The following is a 19,346-nucleotide window of genomic DNA, read 5'->3' as shown; positions in this document are numbered from 1 at the left end:
GAAACGGGATCGCGTTACTGCTATGATGGCGGATGGGACGGGAGACAAGGTCGAGCGGAAAGAAAGGAAGAGAGATGGGCTGGAAGAGGAGAGTATGGAGGTTGTTTGGGAGGGTATGAGGGATGGGTGGGTGGGTGTTTGTAGGGGGTTGGAGGTTATGGGACCGGAGTAGGGGGGGCTTTGAAGGGGAGGGGGAGGGGGATGGTGAGATGGATCATGGAGGTACTTGCTTGTATAGAAACGGGGAGATGAGGAAGGGTATACGGTGTACGGTACATAGATCCACGATTCAACCTCGAAATTACTTCAATTGGATAAATCGTCTCGACAGCACACATCCGTCTTGCTTGCCGACGCACCTAACTACCCCAACATCTCGATCAAAGAGGGGCATCAGCCTGTACTTCGTTAGCCCAGCGGCGAAATCCTGCATATCGTGCATATCGTGCGTAATGGCGCTCGGAAAGACTGTCTTACCGCCGCAGGAACCCACGGATCCGCCGGCTGGTGTGCTTCGACGTCGTTCGTGCAGATCACCGGATGCCGGGTGAAGCCGAGAACCGAGCTCGGGGGCTGCTTTCGTCTCGTGACTTTAGTGGTTGATATCGATTTGGACATGCTACTTGGGGTTGGGGTTTACGGGATGTGTGATCTTGTGATTGTGTTGGTTTTGCGATGGCGGGTGACGTGTGCTCATCATAGGGATGGGTGCGGGATATTGCGGATGTGAATCACGGAAGTGAACGACACATGTTAGTTGCGTTGCATCCCAAGGTGCAGAAACGATGCCGGGGAACGACTTATTGTTAAATATGCAGAAGAATCATATTCATATCCTCTAGTCTAAATCATAAAAGTGTGAATGGTATCTCGTTAAACATGCATATGCCCAAACCCGTCGTCTAAAACAAGAAAAGAAAAAACGCCAACGAGGCCCTCCATATCCGTACAACCCGCCCACTAGTAGCTATGAGGGTACATGTCTAGACCAAGACCAACTTCCCCAAAGCCTCCAGGTCAGGTACTCGGAATCCGGTCTCACCCTCACCCCAAGCTACCACTCCTACGCTGACTGTCCACGCCACGACCACCATCCGCGCTACAAAAGCAATCGCACTAACGTCCAGCGGCAGATCGGATTTGAGAACGTGTTCTACTTGCTTCGCTAGACTCCTCTCTTTCTCATCCATCGATGTTGTAAGCGCTGGGCTCGCCTCCGTGATGTCAGAGGAGAAGGTGCTGGAGCGGTTCGAGTAGCGAGTGCTGCGACGTGATGATGTGGATTGGCGCTTGCGCTGCTGCTGTTGTGGCTCAGATGGCGATGCTGATACCGGCGAACAGACTGTCTCTGCGCTTTTGCTGGCTGGAGTGGACGACGTGTGCGCCGCGACGGCTTGTTGGTATGCGCGCCGCATTTCCTGCTTCGTTGCTTCTTGGACGGCGGCGAGTGCGTCTTGCGCTTTAAGGTCTGGCACAAGGGCTATGAGGCGCTCGAGGAGCGTCGTATAGCGTGATATGCGGGCTGTCTTGTCGGCGAGAGTGTCGGGTGTTGTTGGGTCGCTGGCGAGTCTACCGAGGCGTTCGCGCTCGCGGAAGAGGAGACCGGCGTTTTGTGGCTCGTACAGGGGACCAAAGATGTTGAGGTGGGGTGTGTGGCGGTGGACTTTGTCGACGAGTTGCTCGAGGCGCTGAAGTAGGCGGGCGTGTGGGAGGCCGGCGGAGGTGATGAACTGAACGGTCTTGATCAGGGGCGAAGAGGCTAGGGGTGCAAGGCCGCCGGAGAACGGCAGTGATGCTATGGCGTCTAGCAAGGTATTTGATGTATGAACTTCGGTTGATGTGGCGAGGATGTGGAATCGTGCTTCGCGGGAACTGGGTAGCGAAGCGAGGAACTTGGATTGTGGCGTTCTTGCGACATACGGGTGTGTGTATAGAGAAGCTCCTGCTTGTAACGCCTCGAAAGACTCATCTGTGATGAGAATGCTGTGTACACCGATCTTATCTTGCGAGTATGGGAGAGAACCAGCTGCAAGGTGCTTTGCGAAGAGTGGTGAAGTGCCTGAGCCTTGGGCATGCCGTTGCGATCTGCTGCGCTTTTGTTGTGTAAGCGTGACTTGGTGTTTGGCGTCTGTCGTTGCCGAAAGGGCCATCGAGATGCCGAAGGCACCATTCTCCGATGACGCGTCTTGTTGGTCAGCGCCGTTGATTAACTGGCTTCCCAGTATTACTGAGAGTGCCGCAAGTTCGGCAGCTGAGACCTTGACGCTCAACCTTCCATCCTCATACTTTGCAGTTTGACCATCTTTCACCCAAGCCCGCTGTATAGCTTTCGGGTCGTCGTCTCGCAGTCCATTGTGCATCGATACCAAGGTAGACGCCGGCTTCTTCACGGATAAGCCCCTAGCCAAACCCATCTCAACCACCGATAAATCTAAGCTCTTCCTCGCAGTCTTTGGGCTCGGGTCCGCTCGCCGAACATTGGACATCGACTTCGACCGCCCCACGCCGCTCGCAGGCTTCTTTGCTCGAGCAAGGAACTTCGTCATGTCTCCGGGGTATGACGATCGCTCTGAGATTGGTCTGTTTCGAACTTCGTTCGCGAACGCATCGTACAAGGTTTCGAGTGGTACCTGTCCGGGATGTCCTTGAAGGTTGGTAAACAGTGCGGAGGAAAACAGCCCCTCATCGCCAGCCTTGATGATGCCCGATAATGTTGGCACCCAATGTCCTTTGCTAGAGGATTGCTTTGGGGTTAAGAATCTCTTCCACGAGCTGGAAATATGCGTGAGCTGAACCTGCCGTTCAGTTTTGCCGTCCGTAGTGAACATTACGTCTGTTGTTGTAGTCTTGGGCTGCTTGTGCAGGAGGAAGCGTGTAACGAGTGCCATGGCAGCGACAAAGCAGAGTCCAAGTACGACGCTCGCTGCGACTATTTCTTTCGTGTGCATTCTAGATTTGGCGGGTGTTGTCTCTTATACAAAATGTCGCTTGTTGTTAGTAGGCCGTTAGACCCTGGCAGGTCTGACAGGAGGTAACCTTGTCGCCCAATCGGAATGCAGGGAAGCTGCCACTAATCCCTGGGTCGCTGTCTCGGACATGCTGGCAGCCGCTTCCTTCGTAAAGACAGTGCCAGGCGGCCAGGAGTCATCCATCATTCGTCAGCGCGAATCGTGCTGTCCCGTGGTTCGCTTCATTTGTCAGATAGTCATCGAAGCAGTCCTCTTTCTGCAAAGACAGCACGCTGACCGTCAAGTCAAAGAGCGAGCACGTGTATCGCGGGTACTGTAAGCTTCAGTAATGCCTGCAATAGCCACGTCTGGATGTTTGCATATCCAAAACAACGTGCGCTTCTGACTGCTGTCTCAAACAGTCCGGCAGCCAGACCTGTGAGATCAGAACATGATTTCCAACGACGCAGATCCTGATATCCACGCGACCCCACACATCAAATCAGAGTTTGGCTCCACGGTTGCAACTGTTTCTGCCCTACAGGATCATCGTGGCCAGCGGAGCGTCGGACAAGGAAGGGACGAAAAGAGGCTCGACGCACGGGCCCTCTATGATGGCATCCCCACGAGGTTTGGGTTGGAGAAGCGCCGAAATCGCCAAAGCGAATTACCGTTTCCCAGGTGTCAATGCGATGTAAACAACCGTGCCTGATGGAATAGGAGACATGCATAGTTGCGACGTCATAAGAGGTCGGGATAAGATGGGAGCCGCGAAGCTTAGCAGGTGAGTTGCAACCCCTCAGATCCAGGGTGCGAAATGCTCCGTCGGCCCACATCGGTTGGCAGCGAAGATCTCCGAACACCACCAATAAAATTCAGTGCAAGGAACAGATTTTTTGTCCGCAACTGCGATCGTCTGTTCTGGAACTGCAGAACACATCGCGACCGGATCTTGCGGATGGTCGCGACCCGAGACGCCCGGGAACTTCAGCTCGGCCTCTCGTGATGCGCGCGGAGTAGGAACGCCAGAGTATTCGGCCAACCGCACATCACGCACTAAGAACTTCCTGCACAGTCCGTTCAAAGCCGAATATGCAGTGACTGACTGAACGGTGAAAAGAAGTAACCGGGGTTGGCGGCGTGGACAAGTGCGCTTCTCCTCTGATTCATACGGCTTTCGGTTTTTACGAAAGCGCAATCATCTTTTGTCAGCAGCCGGCTTCTGACTCTATCTTGGGTCGCTTTGCTTTGAACGCGCATCACAAGAGATGGATGAATTGCTCGGCTTGCATTCGAGCCTCAGTAGGTGAAGATGTCGTAGCATTAGAGGCCTATGGAATCCAGAGAGGTTCCAGGTGACTGCTTAGTGTTGCGACCTTGGCGATATGTTCCAATAAGCTCTTGTACCCTGAGGAGTTTCTTCTGAGATAGCAGAATGGGTATGGGATGGTTGAAGATCAAGATGATATGTGCGCGGACGGAAAACATAGTCAGACACTGTCGAATCCGGAACTTGCACGTCGTGCTATACGGGAGTCGCTGTGACAGGCCGGACAAGCGGGGCGAACGAGCTGCAGCAGCGCCAACGGTACATACCCAATATAGCACCCCAACCATACCATTCCACACGTTTGCGAGGTCGGTACGTTCTAGAGTCTGCAACAACTCTTCGCAGATATGGGTTGTGAGTGAGATCTGGCTGCCATGTGGCTCGTTCAGAGCTCCAGTTTGGACACAAAATGGGTAGCGACTTGACATTGCAGCAACAGAGAAAGGCAAGCGGCGTACGATGGAAGTCGTGTAGATCGTGGCAGTGAGACGACACGCCTCATAGTCCCAATCGCAGGAGTTTGGATGATCTGGAGTGTAAGCCGAAGGTAGTTTTGCTAATCGATCGCAAATTCCAGCCACTCTTGTCTTACGATAGACGTCATTGGAGGGCGGACAGGCTACATGAACGCCTGTAGCATCGCTAGCGGGCTTAAGTGCTATGCTTTGTGCCAGGAGTAGGTCGATCAAGTCGCGCATATCTCGAAGGAGGCCACATGTGGTAGATGAGCAACGCTCTTCGTTGAGAAGGTTCCGGAAGTCAGGCCCTGGGCAGAACAACGGGGATTCTGGTATCGCGACATCTGCGTTGTCGTTGACCGATTCATACTTTGCAGGCTCCCACAACGCAAAGGTCGGCAGGGGTTGGGCTTCGTAAAGTAGGTCGCAGTGGAGACAACACCTGGGAGCATTATTAGTCTGCCCTCTTTATCAGGAGGTCATGAAGCTTACGAAGTGGCAAATCGCGCGATTATCGCCCTACCGGTCTTGTCCAGGTCACCGCACAGGTGTATCATCTGTTCGATGCCTCTTTCGTGACACCGCACCGTGGGCTCGTCACAGCTCCATATCTCGCCTCCCATTAAGTGTAGCATCACTAGGAGGGTTGACACGGCGTGTTTCCGGTTGAACGACTGATGTCGAAGCCTGAGCATGACCAGGGTCTCATCCCTGACAAGCCTAGTCCTTGTACTTTCGCCTGGAATTTTTGCGAGCATATCGAGCCAAGTACATGTCACGGACATGCCACTGAGCAATACATGGGGGTGAACCATCATTTCAGGTGCCCATGCCTTGACAAATGCTTCTGTTCCGAACACCCGCATGACTGTATATGTCAGCCCTTGAACCGCGCATACGACGCGCAAAGTTTGGAGAGTAACTTTTACCTACATGTACGCAAGATGAAACCGCTGTCCAAACTAGGGTTCTCGAATTGGGGCAGCACCTTAAAAGGGTCAAACCCGTCTCCGATCCGAGAGAAAGTGGTCGCGAGTAAACGAATCTTGCGTTCTTCTTGGCTCTCAGTGTACTCGTATTCAACAACCTTTTGAAGGCTTCCACCCTGCCTTTGGCCTGAGCGAGTTGACCGACGGCGTTCAAACGCAGCATCATGAGCCTCAGCACCGCTCGCTTCCTTTGGGGACCTTGTAGTAGATACATGAATATGAGTTTGCTGATCATGTTCATGAGGAAGAAGCGCTCTTGATGTTCTTTCTGGGGGAAGCAGTTGAGCTTGTGTCGTCGTAAGCTTGGCCTGCTCGGCGACTATTGGTTCAGTGTAAAGAGATAGTACTGTTTCGGGCTGTTCCCGAGGTGCTGCGTTGCTGAGATTTAGTTTATTCCTATGGTACCTCATCGCCTGCGAACGGACGCTTCGTCTTGTCTCACCATCTTTGAAATGAGTAGGGTCTGTCGCGGTCAGAAAGCGAAGTTGAAAAGGTCCATCGAGCTTTCCACGGCGGCGCGCCGCTCTCGTTGTGGCGCGAAGGGTATTTGGCCAAGCATCGTTTTCAGACTGGCGATTTGTGACAGCGAGTGAAGTGGAATCAAGCCGGGAGGTCGCTATGTCACTCTTGCTGGTCGGAGTTATGATGGAAGCCATGGTTAATGGCGTGGTGTAGTGCCCCGGAATGCCAAGAGAAAGCGGGGTCCTGGCTCAGCGCAGGAAGTAGCGACGATGCCGCGTAGCATCCATCACCTACAATGCCTCTACACCTGTGTATCCATTGCCGAAGAAGAGACCGCGCTTTTATATGAGGCTGGGGCCTGGGCTTGTATCAGTCGAGCCTGACATGTCGGTGTGCCGCCCCATGCAGAGCACTACATGCGTTCGCGGGTAATACGCCACCTCATCGCTTGCACCGGGACCCACGTCGCAATACGGTAGAGCAATGCAGTAGGTGTACAGCCTCGCACTAGACAAGACCATGGTGGCCTGACGACACTAGAGTTCCGACCAATCCAATGGATCAAGAGAGAAGCTTACAGGATCACCAACATCCTTTCAACACGCGCATTGGGACGTCAACAACTTAGCCAAGATCTTCCGCACAGCCCTCCCAAAGTCAATGAGCAACTGCCACACTATAACACCATCGCTCTGATCAGTAATCCGACTCTGGTCCGCTATCAATAGAGGCGGATCCTCCGCTATCGACTCAGCCGGATCCCAACGCCGTGCGACGACACCAGCTGGCCGGATCGTCTCGTTGCTACCAAACGACTCCACCATCCTGCTTTCATCGCCGAACATGTAGTCACAAGGTAGAATAGCCCCTAGATTCTCGTCAGGTTCTCAGCTTTTTTCCTTCGGGATTTGTATGACGCACCCTCTCTCCTCAACTTCGCTCGAGCCTCGTGCCACCGCTCCTCATCGATCAAGCTTGGCGCATCGTACAAACTAGGCGACAACGAATTGGGGCTGAACGGCAAAGGTATGAACCGGCGCACGTGCTCCAGAGCTTGCGATGCGGTTTCGCCTTTGTAGAACATGCGTCGCTTAACTTGCGGCGCGACGAAGCGACCATCTGGCAAGTCGTCCAGCAGGCGATACTGCTCTTCGAGATTGAAATTGTCGAGTTCGTCGATATAATAGTGTGCGACGTAGCCGTGAGTAGTCATGTCGCTTTGGAGCATGACGTGAGCGGTATATGCGTAGAATTTGAGAACTCAACCAGAGTGTCGAAGAAAGAGCCGTGGCTCATTAGCATCTTCCGATTGCGTATATTGAAGTAGAAATATCGACGATGCGCTTCCGTTGGTCCTCTGACGGCGTCAAACGGCACCCTGGCAAACCGCGCGCTGCGACGAACGGAAGACGAACGAGAGAAAGAAATGAGGACATGGTCTAAGTGCATCCGCAAACCTAAGCGACTAATACCACCTCATACACGAAAAAAACTAAACAGGTCTGCAGACTACATAAAGACAGAAACCTACAAAGTAGGTGACCTAAAGTTAACGTAGGCTCTAAGGTATTTAGTTTTTTATTAGGTTAACGTTTTACCATAATGCTCTACCCCAGAACGTCGCCCTCACACCTCAAGCGCGCTACCAACCACCGTCACCCGCATCCCCCCGACTCTCCTCCCATACCTCACTAACCGCCGACCTGTCTGGATGCGACTGCATCCTCGGCATCCCAACCGATTCCGTCTCAACATAATACCCCCCTTCCTCCTCAAACTCAAGGAGGTACCTCCCATTAACAGGCCCAAATTGCTGGATTGACCGAATTTTATTGAAATTTGAATTAGGTCTTCGGTGTGGGAATTCGCCTAGAGGGAGGCATGTCTGTTCGGGAACATGTGATAGCCATTTTTCGATTCGGGGTCTCGTGGCCATTGTTTTGTATGCGACGAGCATGCGGAAGCTGTTTGCTTCTTGTTCGAGGGGTTGGGTTGAGGTGGTTTGCTGGCTATCGGAGGTTGTTGAGGAGCTGATTTCTGACTGCATCTTGGAGTTTGATGAGTACATAGAGTTTGCGCGGCGTGTGTGGTGAGGTGTTCGAATACACCTAGCTACTACGTAGGGTTTGTAGTAGTGTATGCGGTGCTGTGCGCGGTCTTTGTATGCTTTTGGAGGTGCTGAACGTGTTCGGTTTAAATTTGGTGAAGTCTTTGTAGTTATAGGAAGAATTTTGGTGTCTGAGTGTGCAACAGCGAGAGAAGACCATAATTATGAAATTCCTGGCTCTCATTCCATGGTTACCACGCGACCCACCCATACGCACCGAGCCACTCACAACTTTCCTAAAGCTTTAAACGCGAGCCGAATTTCCTTCCTATAGAAATCTTCCGCAATGTAATATCTCTCCCCTCGCAAAATCTCTTTCACTCGCTTAGGCTTTGCTCGTAACTCCACACGCCTTTCTACTGCCTCGTATTTCTCATCTTTCTCTCTGCCTGCGCCAGAGCTATCGGTGACGATAGCTAGGATCTTGATCACTGCAACTTTATCCTGGAATACGATTTCTTCCGCCTCAATACCAATTTGAGTGTTTCGCAAGATATCCGCACCGGAGTACTCGATCACGCCGGGCGCGGATGTGAAGTAGTTACCAATGCAGGTGCCGAAGTAGTTGATAGCCTTGTTCAAGAGGGAAGCGAGACGGCGCGGAGGTACCGGGACTGATTCCGCATGCGTTCGCGAGGAAGGGCTGTTCGCTGCTTCCCGAGATGGTGTTGATTCCAGATGAAAGTCAGGTGGGCCGGCAAGGCCTGCGAGGGCATTCGGGCTGGGTAGCGTTGGTGCAGCCCAGGGTGCGCGTTCGTGCCATACACCTTCATCGATATCTGCACCTGCAGCTCCACTAGTCTCAAACTTTTCCATGTCGTTCAATGATGTGCGGTCGTTGTCTTTAGCCTCGACGGCATCAGAATACGGCGTGATAAATTCTCTGTCCGTCATCAGGTCAACCAAGTGTTTTGTGCGATCCATGAATGGTGATTGTGGAGAAAGCGCGCCCATTCTTGACTGTGCTTCGGGTTCTATGACTCGCTGCTCTTTTGGCGGTGACTGGTCTGCTTCACACATGGTTGAGATGGCTGAATGCCAATGAAACGCGGCTCATGCGTCTGGAAAAAGCTAATGGAAGCCGCGCTTTGGCGTTGTAGGACTGTGCTGTGCAGTTGCAAGTGTAGTGAATGAGACTCGATGGAAGTCAAGCTCGACCTTTTAGGAGTGAAGGGCGCGCATAAATAAAGTGGCGACCCAAGATGGAGATGGCATGTGAGCGATGAGTGGTGAATGTCTCATAGCTAGAGACACACCGCGAGTGTATACACCCAAATCCGCTATCCGCATGTCGTGGCAGATGCGTCACAACACCTATTCCCGAGTCAACATACACACAACTACTGAATTGCTGGCAAAAGGTGACATACATGCTTTATTTGCCCGCTCATTCATGCCTGAGTAGTTGTCGATAAATAAGACTCAGAACCCCTTCCCGCCAAATTTCTCCACCACTACAATTACATCCTACCACGCAATCATGTCAGACTCGTCAAAAACTCCAGGTCCTCCCAAGAAAGCACCCCTTAATAACCCTCGATTACAGATCCCTCGCCCCGTTTTCCAACGCGAGACTACCTCTACTCCCTCGGAATGGCAAGCTTGCACACCGAAGACTTCGCATGGGTTCATAGCCATGCACACCTCCACACCCGAGGACATGCATGAGAACCGGAGTAATGGAAAACCTACAGCAGTCAAGGATTATTTCTCGGTGCCAAAGCAGAAGCATAATCCTACCCTTTCTCCTAACCCTGCGCCATACGAACCGCATGGTTTCTTGCCACTTTGTTCTGTTGCGGCCGTTGAAGTTGACGCGACCGACTACTTTGGGGCTTCGGACAGGACTATTGAAAGTAATACCGGAGGTGCAAGCTACGCTGCTCCGGGTATGGTCAAGGATGTCGAGTGTGACGATGCTACGCAGTTCGATAGTCACGTGCACATGAGCCAGCACTTGGGGAGCGAGCCTGCGCATCCGGTGGGAACTCAGTGCAACGAGCATGGAACCACTCCCAAGTCAGAAGAAGAACAGGGTACCGAGAAGGAGTCCGAGGTGGAATTGCGCGGTGGCAGTGGCGAGGAACTGTGCGACGGAGACAAAGAGGCGGTCGATCTTTCACCTGGAGGTGATGTGCCTGACCCAAGACACCATCAACGAACAATCGAAGCTAATCCCCCGATCGCTTTATCGCCCACTGAAATAGCCCAGAAAGATCATACCGAAGAATGGGATCCTGTTCCGGCGCTCAATAGAGCGCTCGAACAGATGTTACGAGAAGTCGCAACCGTTTGTAACATGGCATTAGACCTGCACGTGGCTAATAACGGTCCTCCCAGCACAGAACCCACGCTCGACAACACAGCGGGACGTGACGACGCCGATACGACATCCCAGCCGCCAACAGATCGATCTGATGCTTCGGAGAGCGCTCATGCGGCATGACTGCATGGCAGCCCAGATTACGACGAGATCAAGCCAGTATCCACAGAGATGAGCGCCGCGAACATGGGCGAGACCACTCTTCCAGAAACTGAGAAACCATCTCCAGTAATCCGACGAAAACTCAAAAAAAAACTGGAAGAGGCTGGCACCTCTCGAAGGTCACACCGGAAGACTCTTTGACACGATGCAGCATACAGACAACAGAACACTCATCGCATTGAAGTCCGGCTTCACAGTCGACGTCGTGAATGCCGACACCAAGAAAATATACGTTCGCAACGTTCCGCTTCGCATGCTATGGCATTTCTGTGGCGCCTCCGTCCTCGATCGCTTCATACCAGACCGGGACGGACGCCCAGACTTGTTAAAGATACCTGTGGAAGAAGCCGAGAAAGCTGGAGTCGCAAGAGTAATGCGGTACATGCGTCGCGCGTGCAAAGCAGCTAGCGTACGGCCCACAGGTGAGCTGCGCGTACCACCCAGTCTGGCCGCTGGTATCGAGACCATCCGCGCATGCCGTGTATTTGGTTTGCACGCTGATGCCGACAGGATCAAAGATGTGATGATCGACGAGTGGATAGGCAACGAAGCTTGGTATATGACGGACGAGCATGTTGAGCTGATCTGGGATGGGTATCACGGTAGTCTTCGCGACACCGTTTTCGGGGATGTAATAGTCTGGTTCATATTAACAGAAGTGCAGGATAAGTCGCATCCCCTCGCTGAGGAAATACGCTGGATGCTGGAGCAAGACGAGTACGAGACGTTGAAGGCAAGGGTTACGGATGAGGTACAGAGGAAGATGTGGAGACTGGAGGATCATGACCAGTTCTTGGGGAGATGTAGTTGGGAGAGGGCGGAGCGGATGCGCAAGGAGGAGGGGCGTACTGATCCTCGTGCGCGAGGTTATCTTCAACAACCACTCCCGATGTCCGACGCCGAGCAGACCACCTTCCATCATGGAACCAGCGCGAAAGCTCTTGGCATCGAGATGATGCAGGGGGGGTTGTGGGATGGCGGAGGCATAGGTGTCCTTCCAGATATTCCAGTCCAATCTCCTGAGCAGCCGAGGGCTGGAGCTGATACTCCTGTTCCGCATTCGCTTGGTCGGTATTGATGTGAGGGTATGGTACATGGCCGAGCCATGACTTTGGGACGCGCCGGTGGTTTTGTGTTTTGTGTTTTGACTGATATTAATCTCCTAGCTCGTATCGATGTGCGTGTGTTACCTCTTCAATGCCCCTCACTAGCTGGAACTGTGCGATCGTGAGAAGATGCGGTTGAAGAGATTTTTTCTACATTTTGAGAGGCAAACTGATGTGAGTGAGATAATAGGTGAGGTGCGAGGTCGCTACGCACGTGGCAGTTCATTGAATGTGGTTCCGAGAGTGTCGAGCTGATGTCGGCAGCAACGGAAAAGGCGTGGTCGGCAGCACTGATTGGAGTGCAAGCGGTGACGTCACGTGTGTGCGAAACCACCGTCCGGGCAGCACCCAACCCTTTGATGCGACTGTAATGCAAATCCCACATAGACGACCCCTCAAGACATCGATAGAAACCTACAGCTATCACATCCTGATCTCTCGCCTTACGCCCTTCCAACCCCTCAACCATTCCTCTCCTCATCCATATACTTCTGCAACACCTCCAAAGCTCTTGCTTCGAACAGCCTCCGCAGATGTCGGCGGCCTGTCTCCATTATTAAAGGAGTATCCCGCTTTAAATCTTCAGCGTCAACATCCACAGCAACAGTCATGGTTGCACGCGCAGTGAACACCCATGAGGCAGGCCGATGTCCAAAGCCGCAACCACTTACATCGAGCATATAGTTACTGTTCGACGGGTCGCCGCTTCGATGCAATTGTCCGTCTAGGCCACGTCGGTAGAACGTTCGCTCTGAGGAAGAGTTTGTGAAGTTGTTTGCGAGAGGGTTGTAATTATCGTGTGCGAGCCCATCGGGCGGAGCTGGCAGCAGACCATCGCTTGGAGTTGCAGGAGGTGCCTTGAGTTCGGCGTTGTCGGTTGGTTGCTGCGTCGGGAAAGCTGTGTTGCTTATATCCATATCTGATCTTTTGTCAAGTTGGCGAATGGGGGGTTGGCTTGTGCTTGGCTAATAAGCGCAGGTCTGCGTCTTATACATGATGTACGACGTGAGTGACCACGCATGGCAATCTCTTAGTCACGAGAGCCCGGGGTGTTGTGAGATGTCTTGTGGATACGGCAGATAAAGCATATGACCCCTTAGAAGTGTAGGAGTGAACTGATGACAGCTATTAGCAATTGAGAAAGTATCGTCAGTTTCGAGCTCCGGTAGATACTGAAAGTTCGACGTCCGTATAAATCGGCAGTGTTCTATGGGGGTATATATGTTAACAGATGCGGACGCCTCGGAGTCTTCCACAGGTCATGTAAAATCGTAGACAACTAACGCCTGACTGCCCTCGCTCTTCTCTCTCAGCACTATAACGTTCTGTTCGTCGAAGCCAACCCAACCACGACTAACGGAAGAATCATCAAAGCCCTGGTCAAGCGCAAACCGTAAGCCCACCTGCTGCCCCGAGTCGTCGTCCTGAGTGTACTCTTCACTGGCTTTGGATGGCTGTACGCGAACGCTCAACTGCCCGTTTCGTGAGCGCTTGCGGTTCGCGGAGGAGTTCATGCCGCCCTCTAGATCCCATACCCGTAACTCGTCCCCTCGTCTGCTCACGGACACAGCCTTGCCACGCATGCCGACATGGGCGCCGGATATCGAAGACGTGTGACCCCAGAGGCGGTTGCCGGAGCTGATCGATAGTGCTTGTGATGTCGATCGGACGAGGTAGAGCGATAGTGTGTTGTCGGGATGCGCCACGAGAAGATACGGGTGGGAGTACGACATGGAGGTAGGTTTCGATCTGCTCGGCCCGCTCGGCGCTAGGGCTTCATCGGCGCGATCTGGCAAAGGCGACGACGAGCGTGCTGATGAAGAGGCCGCGCGGTACGTAGAGAGCGTAAATGAGTGTTCATCCGCCGCAGTAGCCAACCGTGACTCGATTAGATCGCCTTTGTGTGACAGTATGAGCTCCTGCACACCAACAGTCCAACCAGATAAGTACGTCGGCAGGGAGTATGCGATCGCGGCGGTCATGGTGTGTGCTGTTGTGCGCAGCGATAACGAGACAGGTGGCCATGCAGTGTTCGATCGTAGGGAGTATAGCAGCTTCGGTGCCTCCAACAGCCCGAACGTGCCAGGTACCTCTTCGAAAGCGTATAACGAGAGGAGGTGGTCTTCGGTCATCGTGAGGAGATAGGGCGATGAGTAAGCGAGAGCCGACAGCATTCCGTTCGTCGATGGCGGATGGGTGAAGACATTCGTGAACTTCTTACGATTCGTCCTAAGCGCGTAAATGGAGAACGAGCCGTCCTCAAAGCCTATGACAACTCGCTCCGTGCCATCATCCGTATTCGAGGCATCTATGGCCATGGATATCGGTAACCGAGCCATATCTGTTTCACCAGATAGTTCCGTGGATGCCAGTAGCTCCCTTTCATTCTTCGAGTTCCACGCCCGCAGGCCTGACATGGAGTCGGCAGCATAGATGATGCTGTTAGACATGATGACGAGCAGCGGTGGGTCTGGAGGCCTTTCAGCGACCACAATCTCGCTGACGGCGCATTGTCCCTGGGTCCAGTTATGCCGTAACCGATATTGCTGCTTCCAGTTCGTCTGTGTTCCATCTTTGACTAAGTAGCCGTCTTCTAGCCATTTCGATAGCCGCGAGGAGTAGTGTAGCCGGTTCGGGTTGGCAGGGCCTCTGATGCCTGGTATGCGCGACGCTCGAGGAAGGACGAATGTGCGGTAGTAGGCGGCTTTCCATAATTCCGAATCGATCGAAAGGCGACTGAACTTCTTTGACACCCTGTAACAGTCAGCGAATGTCGCGATGTAGCGAAGATGACGTTACGTACCTTTGGCATACTAAGAGCGAGGGTACGGGCACGAAAGACAGTATCCGCACAAGCAGCTCCTCGCTCAATCGAGAGAGTTTGTCGGGATGTAAAAGCCGCTGTGCTTTGGCTGGATGCTCGCCGTCATCATCGCCATCGTATGCGCGCTTCATAATACCCGGCTATGGCTGTCGTGTCGGCGGCGAATGCGCCTCGGGATGTCGGAATGGCACCATGTCTTATCGCTATCGCAGAGTGTCTGTGCGCACGCGTGACTGCGCGCCCCACTAGCGCGCATCTTTCGTAGTTGCCGCCTAATGCTGCAACCAGTTCAGGTCACACGCGAACATCAAGTCATCTCTTGTCACACCTGTCGTTTTCATGCCTTGTCGGGCTGGTCCAATATGGCGGAGTTTTCAGCCTGGGTAGAGCAGAACAAAGGGCTCTGGACGCGCGTATACGATGAGGTCATCAAGCCTGACCTCGAGAAGGAATGGAAGACGAGTACGTATGGTTAGTTAACGCGTCGAACTTTGCTAAGAATGAATCAGGAGAAGAGAAACACCAAAAGGAGCTAGATCAAAGTACGCGTTTTGTCTGATTCATTGAGTTACATACTGACATGCTGCAGAGGAGGAGAACCAACAAATACTGTTCCAACATCTGAATGACGAGATTCTGAAATCAGCGCGTCTTGCCAAGGAGAACGAGCACCTGAAAGAACAGCTCGAAACTAGGGGGCCAGTCGATCAGCATGTCTCTGAACTTGATGCACCAAGTGCGTCCGAGGATTATCGCCACCTCGCTACCGAGAATGAGCAGTTGAAGCAACGACTCGCGGCTTTACAAGAGGCCGCTGCACCATTACCAGATCACGGAGTTGCAAACGAGGCTACCGAAGAAGAGTATCATGATCTTGCTGCCCGATTTGGCGACTTGACCAAGAAGTATCGGGACATGTCTCAACAAGTGAAGTATCTCCAGAAGAAGAATGCGAACGTCATGCAGAAGAACAAGGACATGAAAGAGAGCGTGCGCGCATGGCAAGAGTACGCAGATCGGCAAGCAGTGAAACAAAAGTCGAAGAGCGAGGCCAGAGACGGGGCCGACAAGTCACATATGGCGACGGCTCACCTTCTTCCCGAGGAACGGCCTCATCTACCTTCCAGTCCAGTTTCATTGGCCACCGTGCGAACTCCCGGATCCATCGCTAATCCGGACCGCTCCTCTCCTGCTCCTATAGCCCCGCTTCCGCGTTCAGTTCTAGGGTTGACGAGTCGGTTGGCGTCTCCGACTACAGTCAGCGGCGAGGAAGCCCGGAGCCCCACCACAACTGTCACTCCAAAGGCCAGCACTCTATCAGGGAACATGCAACTACAGCAGCATCAAGAACACAACGGAGGTGTCTCTTCGCACGTGCAGCGGATAATCTCAGAGGACGAAGGCCATCGTTCAGCGATTCCAAGCTCCAGTCAAACAACAGTAGATGAGCAGGTCGAGCCGAGGAGCATATTCGAACAAGCGACGGAAGCTGAAGATGATGACGATTTCCCGGAGTTCGTCTCCGAGAGGTCGCTCAAACGAAAACGAGGCCAGCCGTCAAAGTCCAGATTCGAGATATACGCAGATCACTCCTCAGATGGCACGCCAATAAAGCCCCATCGCGTGAAAGAAGAACCTCACAGTAGTCCTCCGCTCCCTGCCTTCAACATGACTCGGAACGAGACGATGGATCTGGACGATCCGGCGCCCCATGGGATCAAGACTCCTCGTCAATCCCGGACACGTATATTTCATGACACGGATCCTGTGGAAACACCTCGTCAGCATCGGCGTAACAGCGCGCCACTTACGCAGGCCGTTAAGAACGAAAACCTGGATGATACTGATCTGCATGACATGTATGATCAGATGCTTGAGCCGCAAGCATTCGCGAGCATCGAAGCGCGAGCTTTTAGTGAGCCGAATGAACCCACGCAAGCAGGAGACGCTGTGTTGAGATCCCTCGATCCCAACGTGGTGAGCAGTGCGTCTGAAGAGCCTCCTATGAAACGTTCACGGCAATTCCAAGAGTATCAACAAGACAAACATACTTTCCTCGCAGAGTCAGGCGAAGCACTACCTGCGAATAAACGTAAGCCGAGGCTGCCGCCCCACCTTGCTCGAGCGCAGATGAACCAAAGATTACAATCATTGAAGACGCCTCAAACGCCAGGAAAGGCATCACCGAAGACCCCAAAGTCAGGATCGGTAAAGATCAAAACCGAGCAAAACCCAACCCCACCCGCAAGCTCCTCACGTACTACCGAGACACGTTCCATTAGTAAGGGTGCGCGCAGCTCAAAGTCAAAGGCTCGCGCGAGCCCTCGCGACGACCCGACGCCTGACGGCCCTATATGGACCATGAGAGCTCCCGAGACCCGTTCTAGTGCTCGCAAAAGTCGTGCATCTCCGTTGAAAGATCAAGGACGTCTCCGAGACAAGCCGGTGGGCGAGTTGAGCGTCAAGGACTTCAAGCCAAACCCTGAATACAACCAAGGCTTCAGCTACGCATTCTCCGAGACTGTGCGCAAGCGAGGAGATCGCATGTGTCTTCCAGGCTGCACTAACCCGCAATGCTGTGGCTCCACTTTTCGAGCTTTTGCGGAGGCACAAGGACCTCTCAGTCCGTCGGAAGAGGAGGCTTTGCTCGAGGACTATCTAGGCGATGCCTACAGCAACATGCAGCTCACGCAGATGTCATCCGAAGAGCGGCAAGAGCTTGTTTTGCAAGCTCGGACGAAGAAGATGGCGAAAGAGTCCGGGAAGCATCGCGAGGCCTACGAGCGACGAAGAACACCGCCAGGGTTCTGGCGAGTGGACTTTCCGACGACACAGGAACAGCAGGAAGACAGGGAACGTGCAAAGGAACAAGAGAAGGCGATTGTGCAAGAGCGCTGGTTGGACGCACATAGGAGAGGAGGGAAGTGGATCTTCAGAGATGAGTAGGTCGTTAGTAAGACGCGTTGTGAGTGGACATGAGAAGGCTCCGCGCTACGAGATCCGTGGTACGAGGCCATTGCAACCAGAGGTGTTGCAAGCACCATAGTATTATACGAAGTATTATCCACGGGTGGGAGCAGTCGCAAAATGCAGTGATTTCAAGCATTGTGAGTATAAAACACATCTCCTCCCTAAATCATCTTCCTAGTCCAAACCAACTCTTCACGACTTTCACCTCTAGTCCAAACCAACTCTTCAAGACTTCCACCTACCCCATCACGATCCACCCCACCAAAACTCACCCACCCACCAAGAGAAACCCTCTTCACCTCCATCACAATGTCCCTCCCCACACGCTTGCACTTCCTCGCCCACAACATCACACCCACCACCCCCTCTCCCTCCTCCGACACCGAAACCGACTGCGCAATCTGCAAAGAAGACTACAACACCACCACCGGCCACCCCGCAGTCACCTTCTCCAACACCACAAGCTGCAACCACATCTTCTGCGAACCCTGCATCGTTGCGTGGTTGAGCGCCAAGGGGACAAATACCTGCCCGTTGTGTAGACGCGAACTCTTTGTTTTGGATGACGGGGAAGGGGAGGTGGAGTATGAGGGGGATAGGGAGTTTGAGACTTTTGGGGAGGAAGATGAGGATGATGGGGATGTGGAGTATTATTTTGCGGGGGGAGGGGTGTGGGATGTTGAGGAAGGTGAGGATGAGGATGAGGAAGATGACGATGAATTTCCATTTGAAGAGGAAGAAGAATGGGAAGGAGAGGAAGGTGGAGATGGACTTGAAGACATCCCACTATCCTACCTCTACCGCAACTCCCTCCTTCCCCTCCAAACCACCCCCTTGGAGACAACAGCCCTCCTCCAAACAATCTTTCATAAAATCTGGAACCTATCATCTACATACCGCACCGCAGTCACACAAGCGGTCGAGCAAGCGAAGCGGGACGACAAGCCGCTTCCCAATTGGGACCATGCCAGTTTCAGCAGGCACCTCCCCACAACAACTACTATGGTGGCTTCTCTTGTTGAAGCTGTCAGAGCTCATACGGGCACAGATCTCTCGGGTAGGCTGACAGCGGAGATGCTGGGAAGGTTGGAGGGGGTGTTGAAGATTGCTTTGGAGGAGATGCTTGAGCGGGTTCAGGAGGCGGGGGGGTGGGAGGACGAGATGCGCGTGCCGGATTTTGAGGGGGGGTGGAAGGCTGAGTGGTGTAGAGAGAGGTTGTGTCTGCTTTTGGGGTTGGCGTTGCCGCGTGAGCCGGCGGTGGAATAGGTATATTGGGGTGTGTAGTCGAGGCAGTGTATACTCCAACATACGTTTTTGTACTTCAACTTGTGATTGAAACACTGCTGTGTAGACTGTAGCCTTTGTGATGCGACTTAGTTTGTAAAAGGTTGAGCGAATTGTGTACTCTAGCCTTAGCTATATTTATTAAAGTAACAAACAACGAGCTTGTTGTAGTCGTGATAACAGATTTCATTTTTGCTAGCTTTTGACTATCTAGTTGGTGTTTTCGGGGGAGAGATGATGATAACAAGCAGTCTCTGTGACGGGTGTAGACGATTACGGTACAAGGCCGGTCTGGTCATGGTATTCGGAGGCGGAATCAGCTTGAACCTACATGTGTAGGTTGAAGTCAATTCCATTCCACCACCCAGGCTGCCACGTGGCCG

At 53.0% G+C, this 19,346-nt stretch overlaps 8 protein-coding genes across 8 annotated transcripts; 4 read left to right on the top strand and 4 right to left on the bottom strand.

Annotated features, from left to right (window-relative positions):
• Positions 1-983: 983 nt before the first annotated feature.
• On the bottom strand, positions 984-2,948 carry J4E79_009658 (uncharacterized protein; the record flags this gene model as incomplete). The annotated part of the gene is made up of 1 exon (XM_049358501.1): positions 984-2,948. The coding sequence occupies one exon, from the start codon at positions 2,946-2,948 to the stop codon at positions 984-986; it is 1,965 nt and encodes a 654-aa protein (XP_049206971.1).
• A 4,231-nt stretch (positions 2,949-7,179) lies between these two features.
• On the bottom strand, positions 7,180-7,400 carry J4E79_009657 (uncharacterized protein; the record flags this gene model as incomplete). Its single annotated transcript, XM_049358500.1, has 2 exons — positions 7,180-7,200; positions 7,230-7,400. The coding sequence occupies 2 exons, from the start codon at positions 7,398-7,400 to the stop codon at positions 7,180-7,182; spliced, it is 192 nt and encodes a 63-aa protein (XP_049206970.1).
• A 1,119-nt stretch (positions 7,401-8,519) lies between these two features.
• J4E79_009656 (uncharacterized protein) lies at positions 8,520-9,314 on the bottom strand (the record flags this gene model as incomplete). The annotated part of the gene is made up of 1 exon (XM_049358499.1): positions 8,520-9,314. The coding sequence occupies one exon, from the start codon at positions 9,312-9,314 to the stop codon at positions 8,520-8,522; it is 795 nt and encodes a 264-aa protein (XP_049206969.1).
• A 460-nt stretch (positions 9,315-9,774) lies between these two features.
• J4E79_009655 (uncharacterized protein) lies at positions 9,775-10,740 on the top strand (the record flags this gene model as incomplete). Its single annotated transcript, XM_049358498.1, has 1 exon — positions 9,775-10,740. One exon carries the CDS (start codon positions 9,775-9,777, stop codon positions 10,738-10,740), a length of 966 nt encoding a protein of 321 aa, XP_049206968.1.
• Positions 10,741-10,924: 184 nt separating this feature from the next.
• Positions 10,925-11,857, top strand: J4E79_009654 (uncharacterized protein; the record flags this gene model as incomplete). The annotated part of the gene is made up of 1 exon (XM_049358497.1): positions 10,925-11,857. The coding sequence occupies one exon, from the start codon at positions 10,925-10,927 to the stop codon at positions 11,855-11,857; it is 933 nt and encodes a 310-aa protein (XP_049206967.1).
• A 1,287-nt stretch (positions 11,858-13,144) lies between these two features.
• On the bottom strand, positions 13,145-14,840 carry J4E79_009653 (uncharacterized protein; the record flags this gene model as incomplete). The annotated part of the gene is made up of 2 exons (XM_049358496.1): positions 13,145-14,639; positions 14,689-14,840. 2 exons carry the CDS (start codon positions 14,838-14,840, stop codon positions 13,145-13,147), a joined length of 1,647 nt encoding a protein of 548 aa, XP_049206966.1.
• Positions 14,841-15,071: 231 nt separating this feature from the next.
• On the top strand, positions 15,072-17,655 carry J4E79_009652 (uncharacterized protein; the record flags this gene model as incomplete). The annotated part of the gene is given in 3 exon segments (XM_049358495.1): positions 15,072-15,171; positions 15,186-15,251; positions 15,299-17,655. The coding sequence occupies 3 exon segments, from the start codon at positions 15,072-15,074 to the stop codon at positions 17,653-17,655; spliced, it is 2,523 nt and encodes an 840-aa protein (XP_049206965.1).
• Positions 17,656-17,988: 333 nt separating this feature from the next.
• J4E79_009651 (uncharacterized protein) lies at positions 17,989-18,781 on the top strand (the record flags this gene model as incomplete). The annotated part of the gene is made up of 2 exons (XM_049358494.1): positions 17,989-18,736; positions 18,765-18,781. 2 exons carry the CDS (start codon positions 17,989-17,991, stop codon positions 18,779-18,781), a joined length of 765 nt encoding a protein of 254 aa, XP_049206964.1.
• Between the last annotated feature and the right edge of the window lie 565 nt (positions 18,782-19,346).

This window comes from Alternaria viburni, assembly GCF_023758015.1.
Source record: "Alternaria viburni strain BMP 2772 chromosome Unknown scaffold_26, whole genome shotgun sequence".
In the NCBI taxonomy this organism is placed as follows: domain Eukaryota; kingdom Fungi; phylum Ascomycota; class Dothideomycetes; order Pleosporales; family Pleosporaceae; genus Alternaria; species Alternaria viburni.
This window is presented reverse-complemented; position numbering and strand designations above follow the sequence as displayed.